This window comes from Macaca nemestrina, chromosome 8, assembly GCF_043159975.1.
Source record: "Macaca nemestrina isolate mMacNem1 chromosome 8, mMacNem.hap1, whole genome shotgun sequence".
Taxonomy (NCBI): domain Eukaryota; kingdom Metazoa; phylum Chordata; class Mammalia; order Primates; family Cercopithecidae; genus Macaca; species Macaca nemestrina.
The window spans coordinates 58,786,930-58,805,115 of NC_092132.1; the positions used below are offsets into that span (position 1 = coordinate 58,786,930).

Genomic DNA, 18,186 nt, shown 5'->3' on the forward strand with positions numbered 1-18,186 from the left:
ATGAGTCAGGGATCCAAATTTAATTTTTGTCCAGTTTGACAGCTTTTACAACTCCTTCCCCTAAATTCACTTATACACATGGGTCTATTTCTGGACTGTTTGCTTGGTTCCACTGGTCATGTCCTAATTCCATACTTGTAATTAAGATAACTGCAAGAATACTTTTAATATCTGCTAGTGAGAAATTATTAATTTTTTAATTCTGTGTTATATCTGACCACCTTTCTAAGCTCTCACTACTTTCTAATAAAGTAACTTTCTATATATGTTAAATATATTTAATGATTTTTGCCTTAAAACTTACTAGCCTGAAATTGGAACTGCCACCTTGCTTTAGATTTCTTTGCATGTGCCTACAAATTTCACCTCTTTAAATGCTACAGATTAATTAAAAGCCCCATCAATATGAAAATAAAATAATAATAGACAAAAACAAGAGAAACTTTATTTTGTACTCTTAACACATCCAGGAAAAACACTACTAATGCAGATGTTTTCCATATTGTTCAGTAAACCCTCAAGAGGACCTATTTAAATCTATTCAAAACCTAACCATCAATAACCATTCAGAATATTTCATAGCAATTAGATCTAGTTATCCTTCAGCACTTGTTAAAAGTCACCATTAAAAAAATAATTTGACAACTGCCAAGGAGATAGATATGTTAAGAAATAGTTTTTGTGTTTATAAAACATGTCTTCTGGGCTTCAATCACTCATACAACTTATGCCTAATGAATAAGCCCCAAGGAAACCAGACTAAAGAAACAAGAGCCTTGCTGACATCAGTCAGGAAGTAAATAGCAAACTATATGTACTATAAAGCAAAGTACATGCAATATATTATAACTAATCACAGCAAGATATTAGAGATCTAAAGTAAACAGCAAGATTGCCACAAAGAGAAAAATAGAAGACAAGACGGGGGAATTTTAGGGAGAAAGCATCATCATCCTACCACCTATATCAGAGTACTAACCGACGAAACAAACTACCCTTTCTGGGGAATTGTGGAAACATGTATTTTAGTTTTTCCAAAGTCATACTCACGCATCATAATCTTGAATGACCAGTCCCACAGACCAGAGAGCAGTCAAATACTCATTAACGCCATTGGGGCTGATGTAATGAAGGGAGTCTGGAGACCTTGGGTCACCATTGGAGCCAGTGAAGTCCACTCCCACCTGCCAAATAACAATTGCAGCCCTTACTGAGGAGAAGGCAGGGACACCTGTGCTTGATGTCCGGGAAAACTTCAAGAGATGGGATACAATCATGCATCCTGGCGCCGACTTCCTAACAAATGTCTACCACTTATTTCCATAGACAATGAAACAAGTAAAGCCTAAATGTGAAACAACCTGATGCCTCTACTTTTCTAGATGGCTTAAATAATGAATTACTATATCCACTACTTAGGCTTAGGGGTTGTCTTTTATAAGGTTGTCTCACTAATACTTTCTAGTCCTTAAATTACTTCAGGATAACCACTGGTTTGTAGGTTTGTACACATCTGCTTTCTCTCAGGAGAAAGAGATCTCATCAACAAAGAGAGCTTCACGATGGATGAGCCCAGACAACCTGCCAGAGGACTCTAAGAAGACTATGCTAAACAGATTGTGAAAATTTCATTACAAAGTCAGTTTTGCAGTGAAGAAAATATACTGCAACATGGAGGAAAAAGCCTATGCTGAAAAATTCAGTGTGTTACTTACGGTAAAATTCAGCTGACATCCTCCCATTATATAGTCAAGGAATGTGCATTCCACTGTAATCTAATAGTAAGAGAAAACTGTTAAAATTACAACTCTCCTACTATACAAGAGAAGCAAAAAATTATTTGGCATATATTTTTAAAAGTCTGTAAACTGAACAGGACATAATATAAACATGGAAATTACCCCTGCATTCAGGTTTAAGATATCCCTTCCCCTATGTGCCATGAACCTGTAAGATTTTACTTCAAGATACTTACAGCAATGTTAAGATTAGAATATTAATGGCCAAAGATGAAATATACTAATTTTAAGTTTTAAGATATTAGTAATGAATCCAATATGTTGAGGGCTTTAATAAGCATAGTAGTCAACATTTAAAAAAACAAAAACTCCACTCCACTTGTTCAACCTAAGAAATCTTGGCTTTTCCCCTCTACTCATAACATTTTCTATTGAAATTAAGAAGAGGATAAATGCATTGGGTCAGGTCATCTCCACTAAAGAGCTGAGAAAATACTATGCTTCTTTATATTTCCTAAGATAATGAAAAACTTATCCTTGTCCTTTGCAAATAACTTGTCAAACCTTAGAAACAGGTTACTTGATTTTTTTTCCTCTTCCCTAGTTGATTCTTTTTGCTAAAGGTGACCAGATGCTCATGTGATTTTCAACTGCCTGAAATTCAAGTATTTGTTTAATATAAATCATACTAACAGGAGAACTTGAAATATGATCTCATTATATTATAAGTAGCCAAGGCTTGGGTTGGGCGCAGTGGCTCACACCTGTAATCCCAGCACTTTGGGAAGCCAAGGCGAGTGGATCATGAGGTCAGGAGTTCAAGATCAGCCTGGCCAACATGGTGAAACCTCGTTTCTACAAAAAATACAGTGTCGTGGTGGGCGCCTGTAATCCCAGCTACCTAGGAGGCTGAGGCAGAGAATTGCTTGAACCCGGGAGGCGGAGGTTGCAGTGAGCCGAGATTGTGCCACTGCACTGCAGCCTGGGCAATAGAGCAAGACTCCAGCTCAAAAATAAATAAATAAAAATAAGTAGCCAAGGCCAACTGACCTCACACTGTTTGACACTGATAACACCTGAATTCTTGTAGCTTTTTTTCTTTTGCCTTTTTTTCTCATTTATGCATTCAAATTCAACCTGTAGGAAGAGAAGACAAAAATGTTACTTTTTATTAGCAATATTAGAAATGCCAGTGTGAGCTTAAGTGAATGACTTTTTTCCCTTTAGAATCAAACTACCTACTGATATAGGTCTGTTGCAAAATATAACTCTGAAACAATTACATAATATGTTAAATATGTGGAATATTTATCAGGTAAATTTCTAACAATTAAGGCATTCCTAAAATTGTATACCTTTCAAAATAGTTCCCCCAAATAAATTTTACCTCTGCAGGTAATTTTCTTGCAAATGTTCCGAGGCATAATCTTTTCTCTTTGCTGTATATTTTACCATAGAGTTGGGCTCTATGGTATAATATGGTATAATAAAGGAAATAAAATATTACTCCTAGCTGTTACCAACATAAAGAATGAAAATACGCTGCAAAGGAAAGAAAAAAAAAAGTAACATCATAAAACAAATATATGAAGCCCAACTCTGTGATAAAATATGCAGCAAAGATCTTCTCTTTCCACTGGGAATACATGTTAAAAATTGATCTAACACCTCCTCTTGCTTTATATTTCCTTCTCCCAAAAGAATGATCTTCCTTCCCCCATCCTATCTCCCTATCCATCTTGAGGGCTTGGCTCAAGTTGTTCTGCTCTATAACTTCCACTACTCCTCTAGTCTTCTCTGATCTCTATCTCTTTAAATTTCTACAACTATACGAAATTTAGTTACATACTCTGTGTTATTCTCAAGTGTCTCATTTAATTTTTTTCTTCACAGTGACATTATAATCACCTCCAAGTTATACCTTCAAATTCTCACTGGCTTGCCTAATAATAATATAAGAGATATTCAATAATTACTTGATAAGTCACCTCTTCTGGTTAACACAAAGCCACTTATATGTACTTCAGACAGTCATTACTAGTTTTCCAAGAATCAAACACTAAAAAATACATGTGGTATAATACAATGATGTAAAACAAAATTATGTTAAACAAATTCTTTGATGGTTCAGGATCTTGCTGGAGTTTCAGTCACAATCATAAGTATTAATTATTGAGTATTAGAAATTAAAAAAAGGAAAAACAATTAAAAAATTATTGTGTATTAGAGCTACAGAAATTCCACAAACTGAATTCTTATTGAAAAAGGGCTAGATTACTTCACTTATTCATTTATACCTTCAGGCTCAATAAGTGCTCTTTGGTCCTGCTGAAGCCTGTGCTTAATGACTCTCAGGCCTGCCCCCAGCTTTCAGTATTTCCTAGTCTATTTGAGAGGGGCAGGGTCATTCTTCTAGACAAGCGCACTGGGGCCAACTGCCCTGCATTAGCTGCTGGATGGAACTGCTGGCCATGGAAATCAATGCCTACTTTTAAAGCTGATATTGCTCTGTCTCTTCTCTCTGTGAGTAAAGTGTGGTTCCCTCTAGTGCTTGCCTGCATTGTGTTTGCCTTGACTCCAATACCATGATACAATGGGCAAAATGTTTGGACTTCTATTCCTAGTGACTGACATTATGATCATCTTTGCTGTCCTCCATGTAGTTGGAGTCCTCATCTGGCATTAGTAACTGTTATGTGGTGTTCTGCTCAATAAAATTCATACCCCAAGTATGAATTGTGGATTATGTGATTACTAAACATTTCGGGGCATTACACAATATAGAGTAAAAGCATAGTAAACCATTTGATGCTGTGGGAAAAAAATGAAATACAATAATAAATACACAGTCCAACTATAAAGTATATGAAAATGCACAGATGTAACTTACAGGTGAGCTTCTGGAGGCTTCTTTCAGTTTTGTCATGGTGGTTTGAAAGGTTCCAATGAGATCATGTGACCCATCATTGTCATAATCATAACACTCCACCTGAAATTAAATATAATAAAAATATATAAAAATCAATTAAAAAGTATTGGCTGTGATAAATACAATCTATCATGAAGTGCCCTTTTAATTACAGTAAATGAAAATATGGAATATGCAGTCCCTACTTGGGAAAGTAGGAATTAATATCCTAGAGAAGCAATATTGAAACACTTTCAAACCCCAGCTATCCTTGGAATGGGGATCTAAACAGATCTAGAACCACAGGCAGATGAAAAACACAAATACTGTTTCAATTCCACATTAAGCAGTTTCCAGCTCCTCTATCATGCCTTCTATAAGTGCTGATAAAGGGCAAAAAGGAGGTATACCTTCTTTCTCATCCACTTCTTTGCCTTATTACTATGCAATGGCTAAAAACCATTATCTGGAGAAGGAAAGGAAGTTAACATTCTAGAAAGCTAAAATTTATATAATTAAATCCTAGATAATTTAGAATTATGAAAAATATATTTCATTAGCTGCAGTTTGGTAAGGTTAGGCTTATATTAGAAGTTACATATGATGAAGCCAGATTTGCATCATTGTGAAGATCACAACTCTTACAATGAAAAGAACAATTCCAGGCTAAGAGTACTTAGTCCACTGAGGAAGTATCTATACCGGGTCATATTTACTCTATTTCCATGTGAGACAGGGTGAGTTCTAGTCTTAGATCTGGCTCTGATTAAATGCTTTCTCTCTCTGAAAGGAGACAGAAGAGAGGTGAGAGTATTTGAGTTGCATGTAATTTCGTGACAGGTTGACAGAGCAGTCAAAGAGCAAATATTCACCAGCATACTAGAATATTATTTGCAATGGGAAAAATTAGGTGGCATGAACTACTAGCAAGCAGAAGTGTTCAAGGGAAGCTGAAAACTGACCATGATTGTGAACATTTAACACCAATGTTTTTATAGTATTTTATTTCAAAACAGATTATTTCATTTCTGCAAACATTTATTATATATACTGTGCACATTCTGTAAATAGTCTTGTGAGGTAGACAGAGTTGGAATCTTGTTACTATGATGCCCATTTTGCAGAACTAAAACTTAGAGGAATTAAATAGTCTTAGAAGATGGTATGCCTTGTGTGGTAACCAACACAGGTAAAGTAAAGCTGTGCTAAGGACACTTTGAAATCTTAGAACCTATACTTTAAAAAAAAAACTTTTAACTAAGAAGCAACTTGTATTTACCATCAGCCAATAGAGAGTTTTATCTTGCTAATATCCTTCTCAAACTTAACTGCCAAGCTAAAATGCTCAGGATTTTATATGTTTACTTGGCAAAGTGACTATTTTTCCCCTTAGTTCTATGAAATGAATGCTTATCATAACTGGAAGTCTTTCATTCCCTACTTCTATTTTCATTATTCTTCAGGAAGACTACAAATCAATCAATCAAAACAGCCAAGATTGAGAATTTCAATTTTGAGTAACAGAAAGGAATTTTATTTTTTTAAGAAAATGCTTTGCAGGTATTTTGGCCACTGACCAAGTCTGACAGTTTGACTCTTGCCCTACTCAGTATCCAATTTTTAAACCAAAAACCTTTTATATGACTCTTTAATGTGCCAAGAGAAAAGAAATGTAAAAATTTCCATAATTTTTAGAGGAAGTAATATTTAGATAAGGTAGAAAATAAACTATCTTAATATTTTAATAAGTTCGTGTTTTTTAAACAGACATTTTCAGTTATGGAAAATAGAACCTTGCAGTTTAGATTTGCAATCAGGGAACACCAATTTATATCTAAGACAAGATTAAGCTTTGACAAGGCCAAGATTTTATCTAAGTAAAGATTATGAAGGGCTAAAACGGTTCATATGTTTAGACTATTCGTACGTTAAAATTTCAGGAAATGTAAATAACATTTTTAAACTAAAAGTTTTGATTACTCACTATAATAAATATATAGAAAAAGCTGCCTCTTGTCCCCTTGAAGGCAGACATGATATTCATAATGCTGTCATATGTTCAGATACTGTTTGAGATAAGACGATTTGTGTCATTTAATTTTTATCTTTTCAAGAATTCAAAGACCAGTACTATTGGCTTTTTAAACAATGGTAGGCATAACAATATATGCATATATACACATGCATATGTATATACAAGTATATAATATATACATGTATTCATATACATTTAATGGATACGTAATATGCATATACACATGCATATATAGTATACATAATAAACATATGTGTAATAAATAAATAAATGTATACATATATACACATGGGCATATGTATATATGAAAGAGAATGCACACACCACACAACACTACATTCAGTAAGGCATTCCCATTTTAGGCAAAGTGGCAGCATGCATGATTATTTCTCGTATTCACTTGATCTTAATGAAAATAATATATGCTAGAATAATAACACACCACAGCAAAGAAACTACTGAGGATTCTGACTCTATTCTCTGCTCTATAATTCTTTACTATCCCTACAAGCAATTTTCAAACAGTAAGAGAATCACAAATGTATGACTTTTCTGATATTGCAAAGAAATGCAGAACTAAACGAAATAAAGTCAGTGATGACGTAGCAAACCAAGTTGTGTATAGTTAAAAACAAATAAAAACAAACCAACAAACTTTTAAGAATGGAAGACATTCATCAGAGAAAGCTCAGAAAATCAATTTACTTACTATAATAAAATAGCCCTGTAAGCATGCCACTGTGAGCAAAAAAGTTTAAAAAACATTGTTTTGTTGTTAACATATCACTACACACAATCAAATAGTCATGGCTTAGACATTTTTCCCCAGATTTACCTGCCGTCTGACATCTAATGACGTTTACTATTTTTAATAGGAAAAGCAAAAGTCTGGATTTGGTATAATGATAAAAAATAATTTTATAGCTAGTTTTCAACTATTTATTTTGGACCTGGATTTTCACTACTGTTTCAAATACCTTACAAATCATATTTAGATTGATTTTTAAAGTTCTTTACAAATTTGAAGCAATTTTTTATGGATCTCAGAAATGAAGCAGTTGGGTTTTTTTTTTTTTTTTTTTTTTTTTTTTTTGAGACAGGGTCTCACTCAGTCACCCAGGCTGGAGTGCAGTGTGAAGCAATCTTGGCTTATTGAGACCTCTGCCTCCCAGGGTCAAGGGATCCTCCCACCTAAGCCTCCCGAGTAGCTGGGACCACAGGTGTGCGCCACCATACCCAGTTAATTTTTGTATTTTCTGTAGAGACAGTATTTAGTCATGTTGCCTAGGCTGGTCTCAAACTCCTGAGCTCAGGCAATTCAACTGCCTCAGCCTCCCAAAGTGCTGGGATTACAGGCCTGAGACACCACACCCAGCAAAAATGAAGCAGTTTTTCAGTAACAATGGCACCTTTACAAAATTTTCACAAAACTTTCACTTCTGTTCATTTAATTTTTGCTTTTCTGCAATGTAGAAATTCTTAACTCTATTATAAAAGTGAAGAATGCAGGTGAAGTTTCCTACTAATAAGCAAAATAAATAAATAAGTAAATGTGAAGAAGTTTGGTTACCTGCCCAAGATCCCTTAGCCGGTTACAGGACTAAGTCAAATCTTGAACTGTGGTCTGACTCCAAATCTTATACTTATTCCTCATTACCTTGCCTGCTTTTACCCTATTCATTATCAAAAAAAGAGAAAGACAAACCAAAAAATCCCTTTGATCTACTGATGTCTGAACATAAAAAAGACTTCTATCTGTAATCATGTAAAGATAATAATTCTAGTACAAAAGTGTTTTTTATGTATATGTATGTAAATATTTTTCATTCTCAACACCACTCCATGAGTTTTCTTTTATTTATTTTTTTACTCTTTTTTCAAATAAATGCCTATGAATAAAAACATTTAAAAAAATACTGAGACATCTGCTATTTGCTGTTCATACTTCACTTCCCTGATACTCTAAAACTAAAGCCTTCTAAAGGCTTTCAATTAATTACTTATCTCATTCTGAAAATAAGGAAGAAAAATGCCATCAACACTCCCCTCCTTTACTAAGGGTAGAAGCAAGCTCTGAGTTCTTAGGGTAACATCTGCTTCTATCTGCAACAGACATACCAAAGGCAAATAATGTAGTTCGAGGTTCCTATTAGCAGAGCAGAGGAATCTTATTAAAAGGAAAAAATATTAAACTGGACATATAATTTTTTAAAATAAAGAATAAAATAGAAATGACACTGTTTGACTAAGCATTAGGTCAACAGATTAGTCAAACATGCCTACTCCTCAAACTATGCCACTTACAGAAGACATTTCTATTTTAGTATTATTCTACACACATAAAATTTAACTCTACAGGTGTCTGTTATATCATTTACTTTCTTTAGATACTATCTTATGTATTAATTTTATAAAATAGGTGAACATGTATATATTTATGTATTTTATATATATATATAAAATTTCAAATTACCTTAATAGTTTTGTCCATATCTCCGTAACACAAGGAGTTCAGAGAGATCTTAAAAGGCCTCCAAACAGGATTCAAGTTGTTTTTAACAACCTATAAAAATGTGGTTTCAAAGAGCTGTTAGAAAAAATTTCCAGTTCATTAACATTTTGCTCCTGCCCTTCCTAGGTTCTTGCTATACTCTCACCATTCATCCTTCACCTTTTCATCAACTCAACTATTTCTACAAAAAATCTATCTCAACAAAAAATCTACCTAGAACAATATTATACAACTGTTACATGAAAAATGTAATAAATTGTACAGTTGTGGTACATTCTGAGGAAAGTAGAAAACTATTTGGAAAATACATCTACCTACTACAAGGAGCACTTAGAAACTGCAGAGGATGGCCGGGCGCGGTGGCTCATGCCTGTAATCCCCAAACTTTGGAAGGCTGAGACGGGCAGATCACCTGAGGTCAGGAGTTTGAGACCAGCCTGGCCAACATGGTGAAACCCTGTCTCTACTAAAAAAATAAAAAATTAGCTGGGTGTAGTGGTGCACGCCTATAATCCTAGCTACTCAGGAGGCTGAGGCAGGAGATTGCTGGAATCCGGGAGGTGGAGGTTGCAGTGAGTGGAGATCGTGCCACTGCATTCCAGCCTGGGTGACAGAGCAAGACTACATCTCAAAAAAAAAAAACAAAAAAAAAAAACAAAAAAAAACTGCAGAGGATTATTGATTTTATTAGCAACCACGGTTTTATTGCAGGGCACAGAAGATTCAAATACGAAATAAGAAAAGGTAATACAGAATAAGAAACTCACTATGTTGGAATTGAATTGGAGAAGTAAGTCCACATTTATAATATCAAATTTTAATACCATATATACATACATAATAAACAGATAAACACAAATATACAAATTTCTTAGCTTTGTCCACTGAAAAGGCCTAAAAGCAATGATATCCAGTAGCAATGAGCACATTTAGCACTCAGATGTCAGTGTCTAAATACTACTACCGTCCTGCAGAAATAGAGCTTATTAAGAGACAAGCTCATACCAGCTCTGGGACAGAAAAAGTACAAGGAGAACTGAGAACATACTCTAACTTAAGAGAATGCTTAAAGACAAATGAGGTCAAAAAGAAAAACCAAGAGCCATTTTAGAGACTAGGAGCTCTCTCTGGTCAAACTTGGATTAATCTGAGCAGCAAAAATAGAGTAATGAGTTAACACAAAGCATACACTGTTATAACAATCCATGAATTTATAATGATACTAAAAATAAAAGGAAAGAAAGTGAGAGAGAAGAGATGAAAGAGGAACGTCTGCTAATATAAGTAAAAAGGATGAAAGATTTTGAAAAATCACTATTTTACTACCCATAATTCATTAGGCAAGGATCATCAATGGATGCTAAAATCACTGGTTGAAGTGCTAGAGAACAGGTAATTCATGCAGTCTCATAGTTTCACACCACATATCACTTATTAATTAAAAAGGGGGAAAAAATTAGACTTTATCATGGTGAGATCTGGTGGTCATCATTTTAACCAAGTAGCCAAGCTTGACATCAATGCTGGGCAGACTGGTACCATGAGCCTCCTGAAAATGTAAAGAAAAGGAACACACACAGTGTTTTTGACAGAAATGTTTGATCTGGATCTAGTTGTGAGGAAACAGAAGAATCCAGAATGTTGGACATTCTGGTCTTGATTTTCAAGATATTCAGTGGCACCAAGGAAGATAGGGTGAAGAGTCCTCTATTGGGAATATAATAGTCAAATCCAAAATATGAGCCTTGACTGGATTCTGAACAAAACAAAGCAAAACAAAATACATATAAAACCTGTGGGACAACCGAGGAAATCTGAAGTTGAATGGTATACCGAATGATGACACATTTAGCTATGTCAAATGTCAATTTTCTCAAGTCTGATTGTATAGAATACCCCTGTTCTTTAAACATCCCTGCTGTGGAATTTATTTATTTATTTATTTATTTGGAGGTGGAGTCTCGCTCAGTTGCCCAGGATGGAGTGCAGTGGTGCAATCTCAGCTCACTGCAACTTCCGCCTCCTGGGTTCAAGCAATTCTTGTGCCTCAGCCTCCTGAGTAGCTGGGACCACAGGCAAGTGCTACCACACCTGGCTAATTTTTGTATTTTTAGTAGAGACGGGATTTCACCATGTTGGCCAGGCTGGTCTCGAGCTCCTGACCTCAAGTGATCCACCCGCCTTGGCTTCCCAAAGTGCTGGGATTACAAGCATGAGCCACCACACTTGGCCTGCTGCAGCATTTAAAGATAAGAGTTATTATGCTGTAGCTCCATTAGGATGATTTTCCAAAAGGAAAATATATGTGTGCAAAAGTGTGTGTGTGTGTGTGTGTGTATGTGAGAGAGAGAGAGAGAGAGACAGAGACAGAGAGGGGCAGAAACAGAGACAGAGAGCACAAGTGTGTGGGAGTGTGTGTCCATTTGGTGAATCTAGGTGAGGGGTGCAGAGGAATACATTTAGTGTTCTTCATAGGGCTTAAAATTTTTCAACATAAAAATCATAAAGTATGGTAGCACCTCCTCACTGAAAGAAAAAAATGTGAACATGGCTATATGTAAGTCTGAACTTGTATCTCTGGCTATATGTAAGTCTGAACTCAGATTGATATTTTTATAAATATAAGCTTTCTAAAACTCAGATTACAATAATTCCAAAGAACACCTCCACTCTGCTTTTCAAATTCAGAGGTTCACCTCTGTCCGATGAACCATCAGCCAGTTTCCATCAGATGTCTGCTTGTGGAATTCCAGGTATGGGTCTGACTTTCCAAATAGATCCTACAATTAAAACAAACAACAAAAAGCATTTGTTCTCCTCTGAACCCATGAAACCATGTGTGACCATACTTTACACATGTTGGCAACCCCCTGAAGTCTAACTCTATAGTACTGGTAGTAAATACACATCTCATCACCTTTCTCCCTAACTTAGCAACTTACTGAAGTCTACTAGGGAGAATTATCAAAGTGCTTGTGATAAATGCTCATAATGCTGTATATCATACCCTGACTTCTCAAAACCATGACGGTTTTAAAATGCAGTGGTCAAATATACCACAACATATGTTTCTGCCTTTTTTTCACCTTTAACCATTTTCATTCACATATCACTGAGTAGGTTTAAATAAATGACATCACAAACATTAGCCATACCAACTCTATGGAGACAGGGAAGTTATCAGGGAGAAAATGGATTCAGAGGGGTTAATGATTTTCCCAAGATCACATATCTAATTAATTAATGGATCCAGGCCTTAACTTCATATCTCACCCTTCTATATCCGAAACCCCTTCACCAATACCACACATTTCTTTGCATGCACAAATGACCAGAGGTAGATACGTGGAACGCATAATAGAAACACTTCAAGGGCACAAACTGCACCTTCCATTTCCTCTGTGATTCTCCACAGAACTCCTATACAATGCTCAAGCACACTAAGTGCTCAAAAATACCGTTATCACCATCCTCAGTACACACATACAGTGAGATAAAATTCGGGGAAAATGGATTAACTCAGGTGGTAAGACTATGGATGATTTTTTTCTCATTTTCATTTTGAAATTTGCATATTCCTTATCACATATGACTTGTTATTTTTGAAAATGAAAGGACACTTGTTAATCTCACAGGAATATATGCAGATATATCCCTGAGCTGAAGATTTCTTTAGTTCTGAATTAACTTCAGTATTACATTAAGAACTAAAATAAAATTATTTCTTTCTTGAATACAAAGTTTAATGTCAAGCAAATAAGATATTTGGTACAGTCAAAAATATAAACACAAAGACTTTGTGTTTATATTTAAACACAATAAATAACAGCAACGTAACAGTGAGAAATTAACTTTTCAAAAACACATTAACATGCCCTGTGTGAGTTATCTTAAAAATAATCCTATGGAAAAGGCAGAATATCCTTGTTATCATTTTGAAGGCTAAAAACCAATACTTGTTCGAAGATTCATTAAGTTGTTAGTATTAGAACTAAAACAATAATTTAACTCGCTGGCTCTAATCTCCAGGATATGTTAAGTAAAAGAAGCACGGTGGAGGAAAGTGTACATCTAGCAGGCTACGCTTATGTAAGGGCTGGAGGTGGGGAACATAAATACAAATACATACATACATATATACATATGAACACATACACACACACACACGAGTATATATACACACAGAAAAACCCTTAGATATTTAGGAAACAGAATGATTAAATTATAAAACACAACTTTTTAAAAATTATTATCTGCACGGAGGAAAGTGGAAGCAAGGTAGACAGGGAGAGAAGTTAAATTTCTTAAATACCTTGTTTTGTAGATTTTAGAGCCATGTAAATTTTTTATGTGATTATAAAAGAAAATTAAATCAAATGGTTTTTTTAAAAAGCAATCCCTAAATATAAAAAGCAAAATGAAACTAGGACTGTGACAGCATAACCACACAAAAGAATTATTTCTTTAAATCGTAAGAATGTGACTATATAACAAAAGTGGAATATACACACCTTAAAGACAAAAAGAACTTCAAAGAAAGCTCAAACTGTTTTCAGTAAAAATACTCTTAATAATAATATTTTTATTCTAAAACTATTAATGTCATGTGAGACAAAACAGATAAGCAATTATGTTAATATCTTTAGCAACCAAGAGAAATGAGGTATGAATATAAAATAAGTCCCTGTAATTCTATAAATATTTTTTGTTGTCGTTGTTGTTTTGGAGACGTAACCAAGGCTGGAGTGCAGTGGTATGATCTCAGGTCACTATGACCTCCCCTTCCTGGGTTCAAGCAGTTCTCATGCCTCATCCTCTTGAGTAGTTGGGACTACAGGTACATGCCACCATGATCGGCTAATTTTTGTATTTTTAGTAGAGGCAGGGTTTCACCTTGTTGGCCAGGCTGGTCTTGAACTCCTGACCTCAAGTGTTCTACCCACCACTTCCCAGAGTGCTGGATTACAGGCATGAGTCACCGTGCCCAGCCAGTAATTCTATATTTGAATTGGAAATAGTTGTGTAATTTCATGATTTAGTTTTTCTTAAATTAAAAAAAAAAGTCTTTTCTGTTGTCCACTGAAAAGCCCTCGAAACCATGAATGACAATAACCCGCAACAGTGAGTACCCCTAGCACTGGACTGTGGTCTCTAAATACCAATTCCACCAAAATGAAGTAAGGTTCCTTTTAATCTGCCAGTCTGAGGCAGAAACTAGATAACATAAGCTTGGAACATGGCTTATTAAAGACAAAAAGAACTTCAGAAAGAAGTTATTTGAAGCTCTTGTCATCCCACAGAGCAAGGAAACTATTCAAAGACTCCTGGAGTTGTGCCAAATGGTCTCAAGCACAAACTTAAACGAATTCCCTCAGGCCAAAGTTGGAATAACTTAAGCATCTATGAGAAGTAATCCATTGCAGTTATTAATATTTAAATCTATTACTTTATAGCAATTCTAAAACAGAACAAAACAAACAAAAAAACTTCACTGGTCACATTTAGGGGATGCTAGGGAACCAACTTAATAATTTTGAAAAATGGCAAATATGAGGGAAAAGTCAAACAGTTTAACTTGTTTTTCCTATATAAACTATACCACGAAGTAAATAAATACCTAAGGCGGGGAAGTTTCTCTCTATAGAAACATTCTTGCTAAGAAACAAAAGCAATGACAGACTGACGATATCACTATTTTACAGATTTTTTTTTTTCTTTCTTTCTTTTTTTTTTGAGACAGAGCCTTGCTCTGTCGCCAGGCTGGAGTGCAGTGGCGCGATCTCAGCTCACTGCAACCTCCGCCTCCCAGGTTCACGCCATTCTCCTGCCTCAGCCTCCCGAGTAGCTGGGACTACAGGCGTCCGCCGCCATGCCCAGCTAATTTTTTGTATTTTTTAGTAGAGACAGGGTTTCACCATGTTAGCCAGGATGGTCTTGATCTCCTGACCTTGTGATCCGTCCACCTCGGATTCCCAAAGTGCTGGGATTACAGGCGTGAGCCACCGCGCCTGGCCCAGACTCTTAATAATAAAACCAGGCAGTTATCATCAATGATCACAAACATCCCCAAAACACACAAGTTAGTGTGAGTCTCCTGATGGAATTACATGATGAAACTGTCTTGCCAACAATTAAAAATACCAGCAGATCATACTTCTAGATTCAATTGCCAGGTTACAGAAATCAGAGAGTAAAAGTAGAGAGAGAAACATGTTAAATGACACCTTTAATAAGCCATAGGCAAAATATGGAAAATTCCTTTTTGAAAAAAAAAAAAAAAAGATGGAGTCTTGTAATTATAATGCACTACAGCCTCAAACTCCCGGGATCAAGCCATCTTCCTGCCTCAGTCTCCTGAGTAGCTGGGACTACAGGTGTACATTACCTGTGCCCAACTTGAATGTGGAAACTTCTGCAGGACAAAGAAATCAGTTTTCTCCATTGAATAAATTCCACGATGGATGGAAGAATTGATAGAAAGGAAGGAAGGGAGGGAGGAAGGGAAGAAAGAAGTAAAAGAAAGGAAGAAATATATAGATTTAAAAGGACTTAAGACACACTTTAAACAATTACATTTTTTAAAGTGTCTTCAGAGATACATCAACACATTCAGGGATGAAATGCTATGAAGTCTGGGAGGAGAGAAAGTAGATGAGGGTAGAGATTAAATGAAATTGGCCATGAGTTATTATTGTGGAAAATGGGTGATGGGAACATGAAATTTTTTAAAAATAGTCTTCCAGTTTTGTATATATTTAAATTTTTCCACAATTAAAAAAAAAAAAAAGTCTCCAGCCTATAGTCTGAAATGTTTTCTTTACTTTTTTTTTTTCTTCTTGAGACAGCGTCTTGCTCCATTACGCACGTGAGAATGTAGGATTATTGCTCACTGTAGTTTTGACCTCCTGGCTCAAGCAATCCTCCTACCTCACATGGGACTACAGGCACATGCCACAACACCCAGCTAATTTTTGCATTTTTTGTAGAGATGGGGTTTCGCCATGTTGCCCAAGCTGGTCTCAAATTTCTAAGCTCGTGATCTGCCCACCTCGGCCTCCCAAAGTACTGGGATTACAGGCATAAGCCAACACACCTAGCCCTAAAATGTTTTCTTTTTTTTTTTTTTTTTTTTTTTTGAGACGGAGACTCGCTCTGTCACCCAGGCTGGAGTGCAGTGGCCGGATCTCAGCTCACTGCAAGCTCCGCCTCCCGGGTTCACGCCATTCTCCGGCCTCAGCCTCCCAAGTAGCTGGGACTACAGGCGCCCGCCACCTCGCCCGGCTAGTTTTTTTTGTATTTCTTAATAGAGACGGGGTTTCACCGTGTTAGCCAGGATGGTCTCGATCTCCTGACCTCGTGATCCGCCCGTCTCGGCCTCCCAAAGTGCTGGGATTACAGGCTTGAGCCACCGCGCCCGGCCCCTAAAATGTTTTCAAATTGAACTGCAAACAATGAAGAATATTGACTAGATTATAGAATTAAGTACAAAAAGCTGGGCTCAGGGGCTCACACCTGTAATCCTAACACTTCGGGAGTATGAAATGGGAGGATTGCTTGAGCCCAGGAGTTCCAGACCAGCCTGGGCAACACAGTGAGACCGTGTCTCTAAAAAATATAGGTAGGTAGGTAGGTAGGTAGGTAGGTAGGTAGATAGATAGATAGATAGATAGATAGATAGATAAGATAGATAAAAGAATTATAATCCATGCTATATACTAAATTGTTGTGTTATTATATATTATATATACTCATCCTTCATAAAAAGAAATTGACCTTTGAATGCAAAGAGGATAATTGACCTATAATTAATAAAGCACAGTTTCCACTTTTTTCCTGAAAGTAATTCAACTGTACTCTTTCATGCTTTTACAGTAACATTAATGCTTCTATTCAACTCCTCTCTTAATCTAAACAAATCCTTTGATTACATCTAGATGAAAGAGGTGAAGAGAAATGGGTTCTGCTTAAACATACAACACACACATATGCAAAATTTGGAAGTAACTAGTACCCTATGTGATGCTCAGATGATGAAGTTCATGATATTAACTGCATTTTCATTTTCTTAAAAAACAGGCAAAACATGACAAACTTGCTGAAATCTGCATAGTCTACCCACCTTATTATCCAGTTTTCTGGCTTCCATTTCAAACAAGACCACTCTATTATCTTTTATTTCTTCAGCTGAAATCTATGAGTAGATAAAGTGAGTGAAAGAAAATATGTTTTAGGAATTCTGATAGACACTTAAGCACTGATTTATTCTGTTATCTAATATAAAGCCTACACTAATATAAATGAATTCTAAAATGTTTCATAAGAAAATGGCATCATTAAGAAAGATCTACCGTTATTTCTTTTATGTGTGTGGAATAAAGATTTGCCCAAAATATGCCCAGGTCTGCATTAAGCAATGTCTTTTGAAATGTGGTTGCCCAAACTGGATCTTCCCCACTCAAGAGAAATGTCAAAACCCCAGAAGACTGAGAATACCCTCTGCACAACACTGAAGTTCCCTAATACTGAGAAGCATGAATAAATCATACCTAGAAAACTCTATACATTGATATTATCAGATCAATGTTTTTCATCCAATGTAACTGAAAAACTCATTCTACTTAAAAATAAGTATCAGTCTATCATGCCCCACAGCAAGGAAGCTAACTACTGATAATGTTCTCTTTCCCACAAAAATCAAAACCCCTGAACATTCTTACGCCTTTGGAAATCTAAACTGTAGCAAAACAGCTCTCAGAGAAATGTATTTGATGATCATGATAACCTTGAAACATAGCTCTCTCAGGGAACTAGCCTTACATTCTCAGAGGGAGCTAAAGTTAAAATACTATCACTCCAGGCAGCAGTTAACTGTACAGACACTCTAGAAGATAAGGTTTACAGGCTTGGCATTATATGATGGGAAATGTAAAATACAATGATGCATATATTAATTTGCTTGAAGTCAGTAATCAGCAATGAAAAGCCCAGGTGG

The 18,186-nt window shown here is 35.8% G+C and overlaps 1 protein-coding gene across 3 annotated transcripts in view; it reads right to left on the reverse strand.

Annotated features, from left to right (window-relative positions):
• The window catches only part of LOC105477155 (copine 3), a 49,416-nt gene that overhangs the window by 12,535 nt on the left and 18,695 nt on the right, over positions 1-18,186 (reverse strand). For all 3 annotated transcript variants that reach the window (XM_011733530.3, XM_011733533.3, XM_011733531.3), the window contains exons 6-12: positions 17,314-17,385; positions 11,891-11,974; positions 9,156-9,245; positions 4,630-4,728; positions 2,790-2,876; positions 1,716-1,775; positions 1,051-1,184 (exon numbers count right to left, since the gene is read on the reverse strand). In XM_011733530.3, coding sequence (XP_011731832.1) covers positions 1,051-1,184; positions 1,716-1,775; positions 2,790-2,876; positions 4,630-4,728; positions 9,156-9,245; positions 11,891-11,974; positions 17,314-17,385 — 626 coding nt within the window. The remainder of the gene's footprint in view (positions 1-1,050; positions 1,185-1,715; positions 1,776-2,789; positions 2,877-4,629; positions 4,729-9,155; positions 9,246-11,890; positions 11,975-17,313; positions 17,386-18,186) is intronic.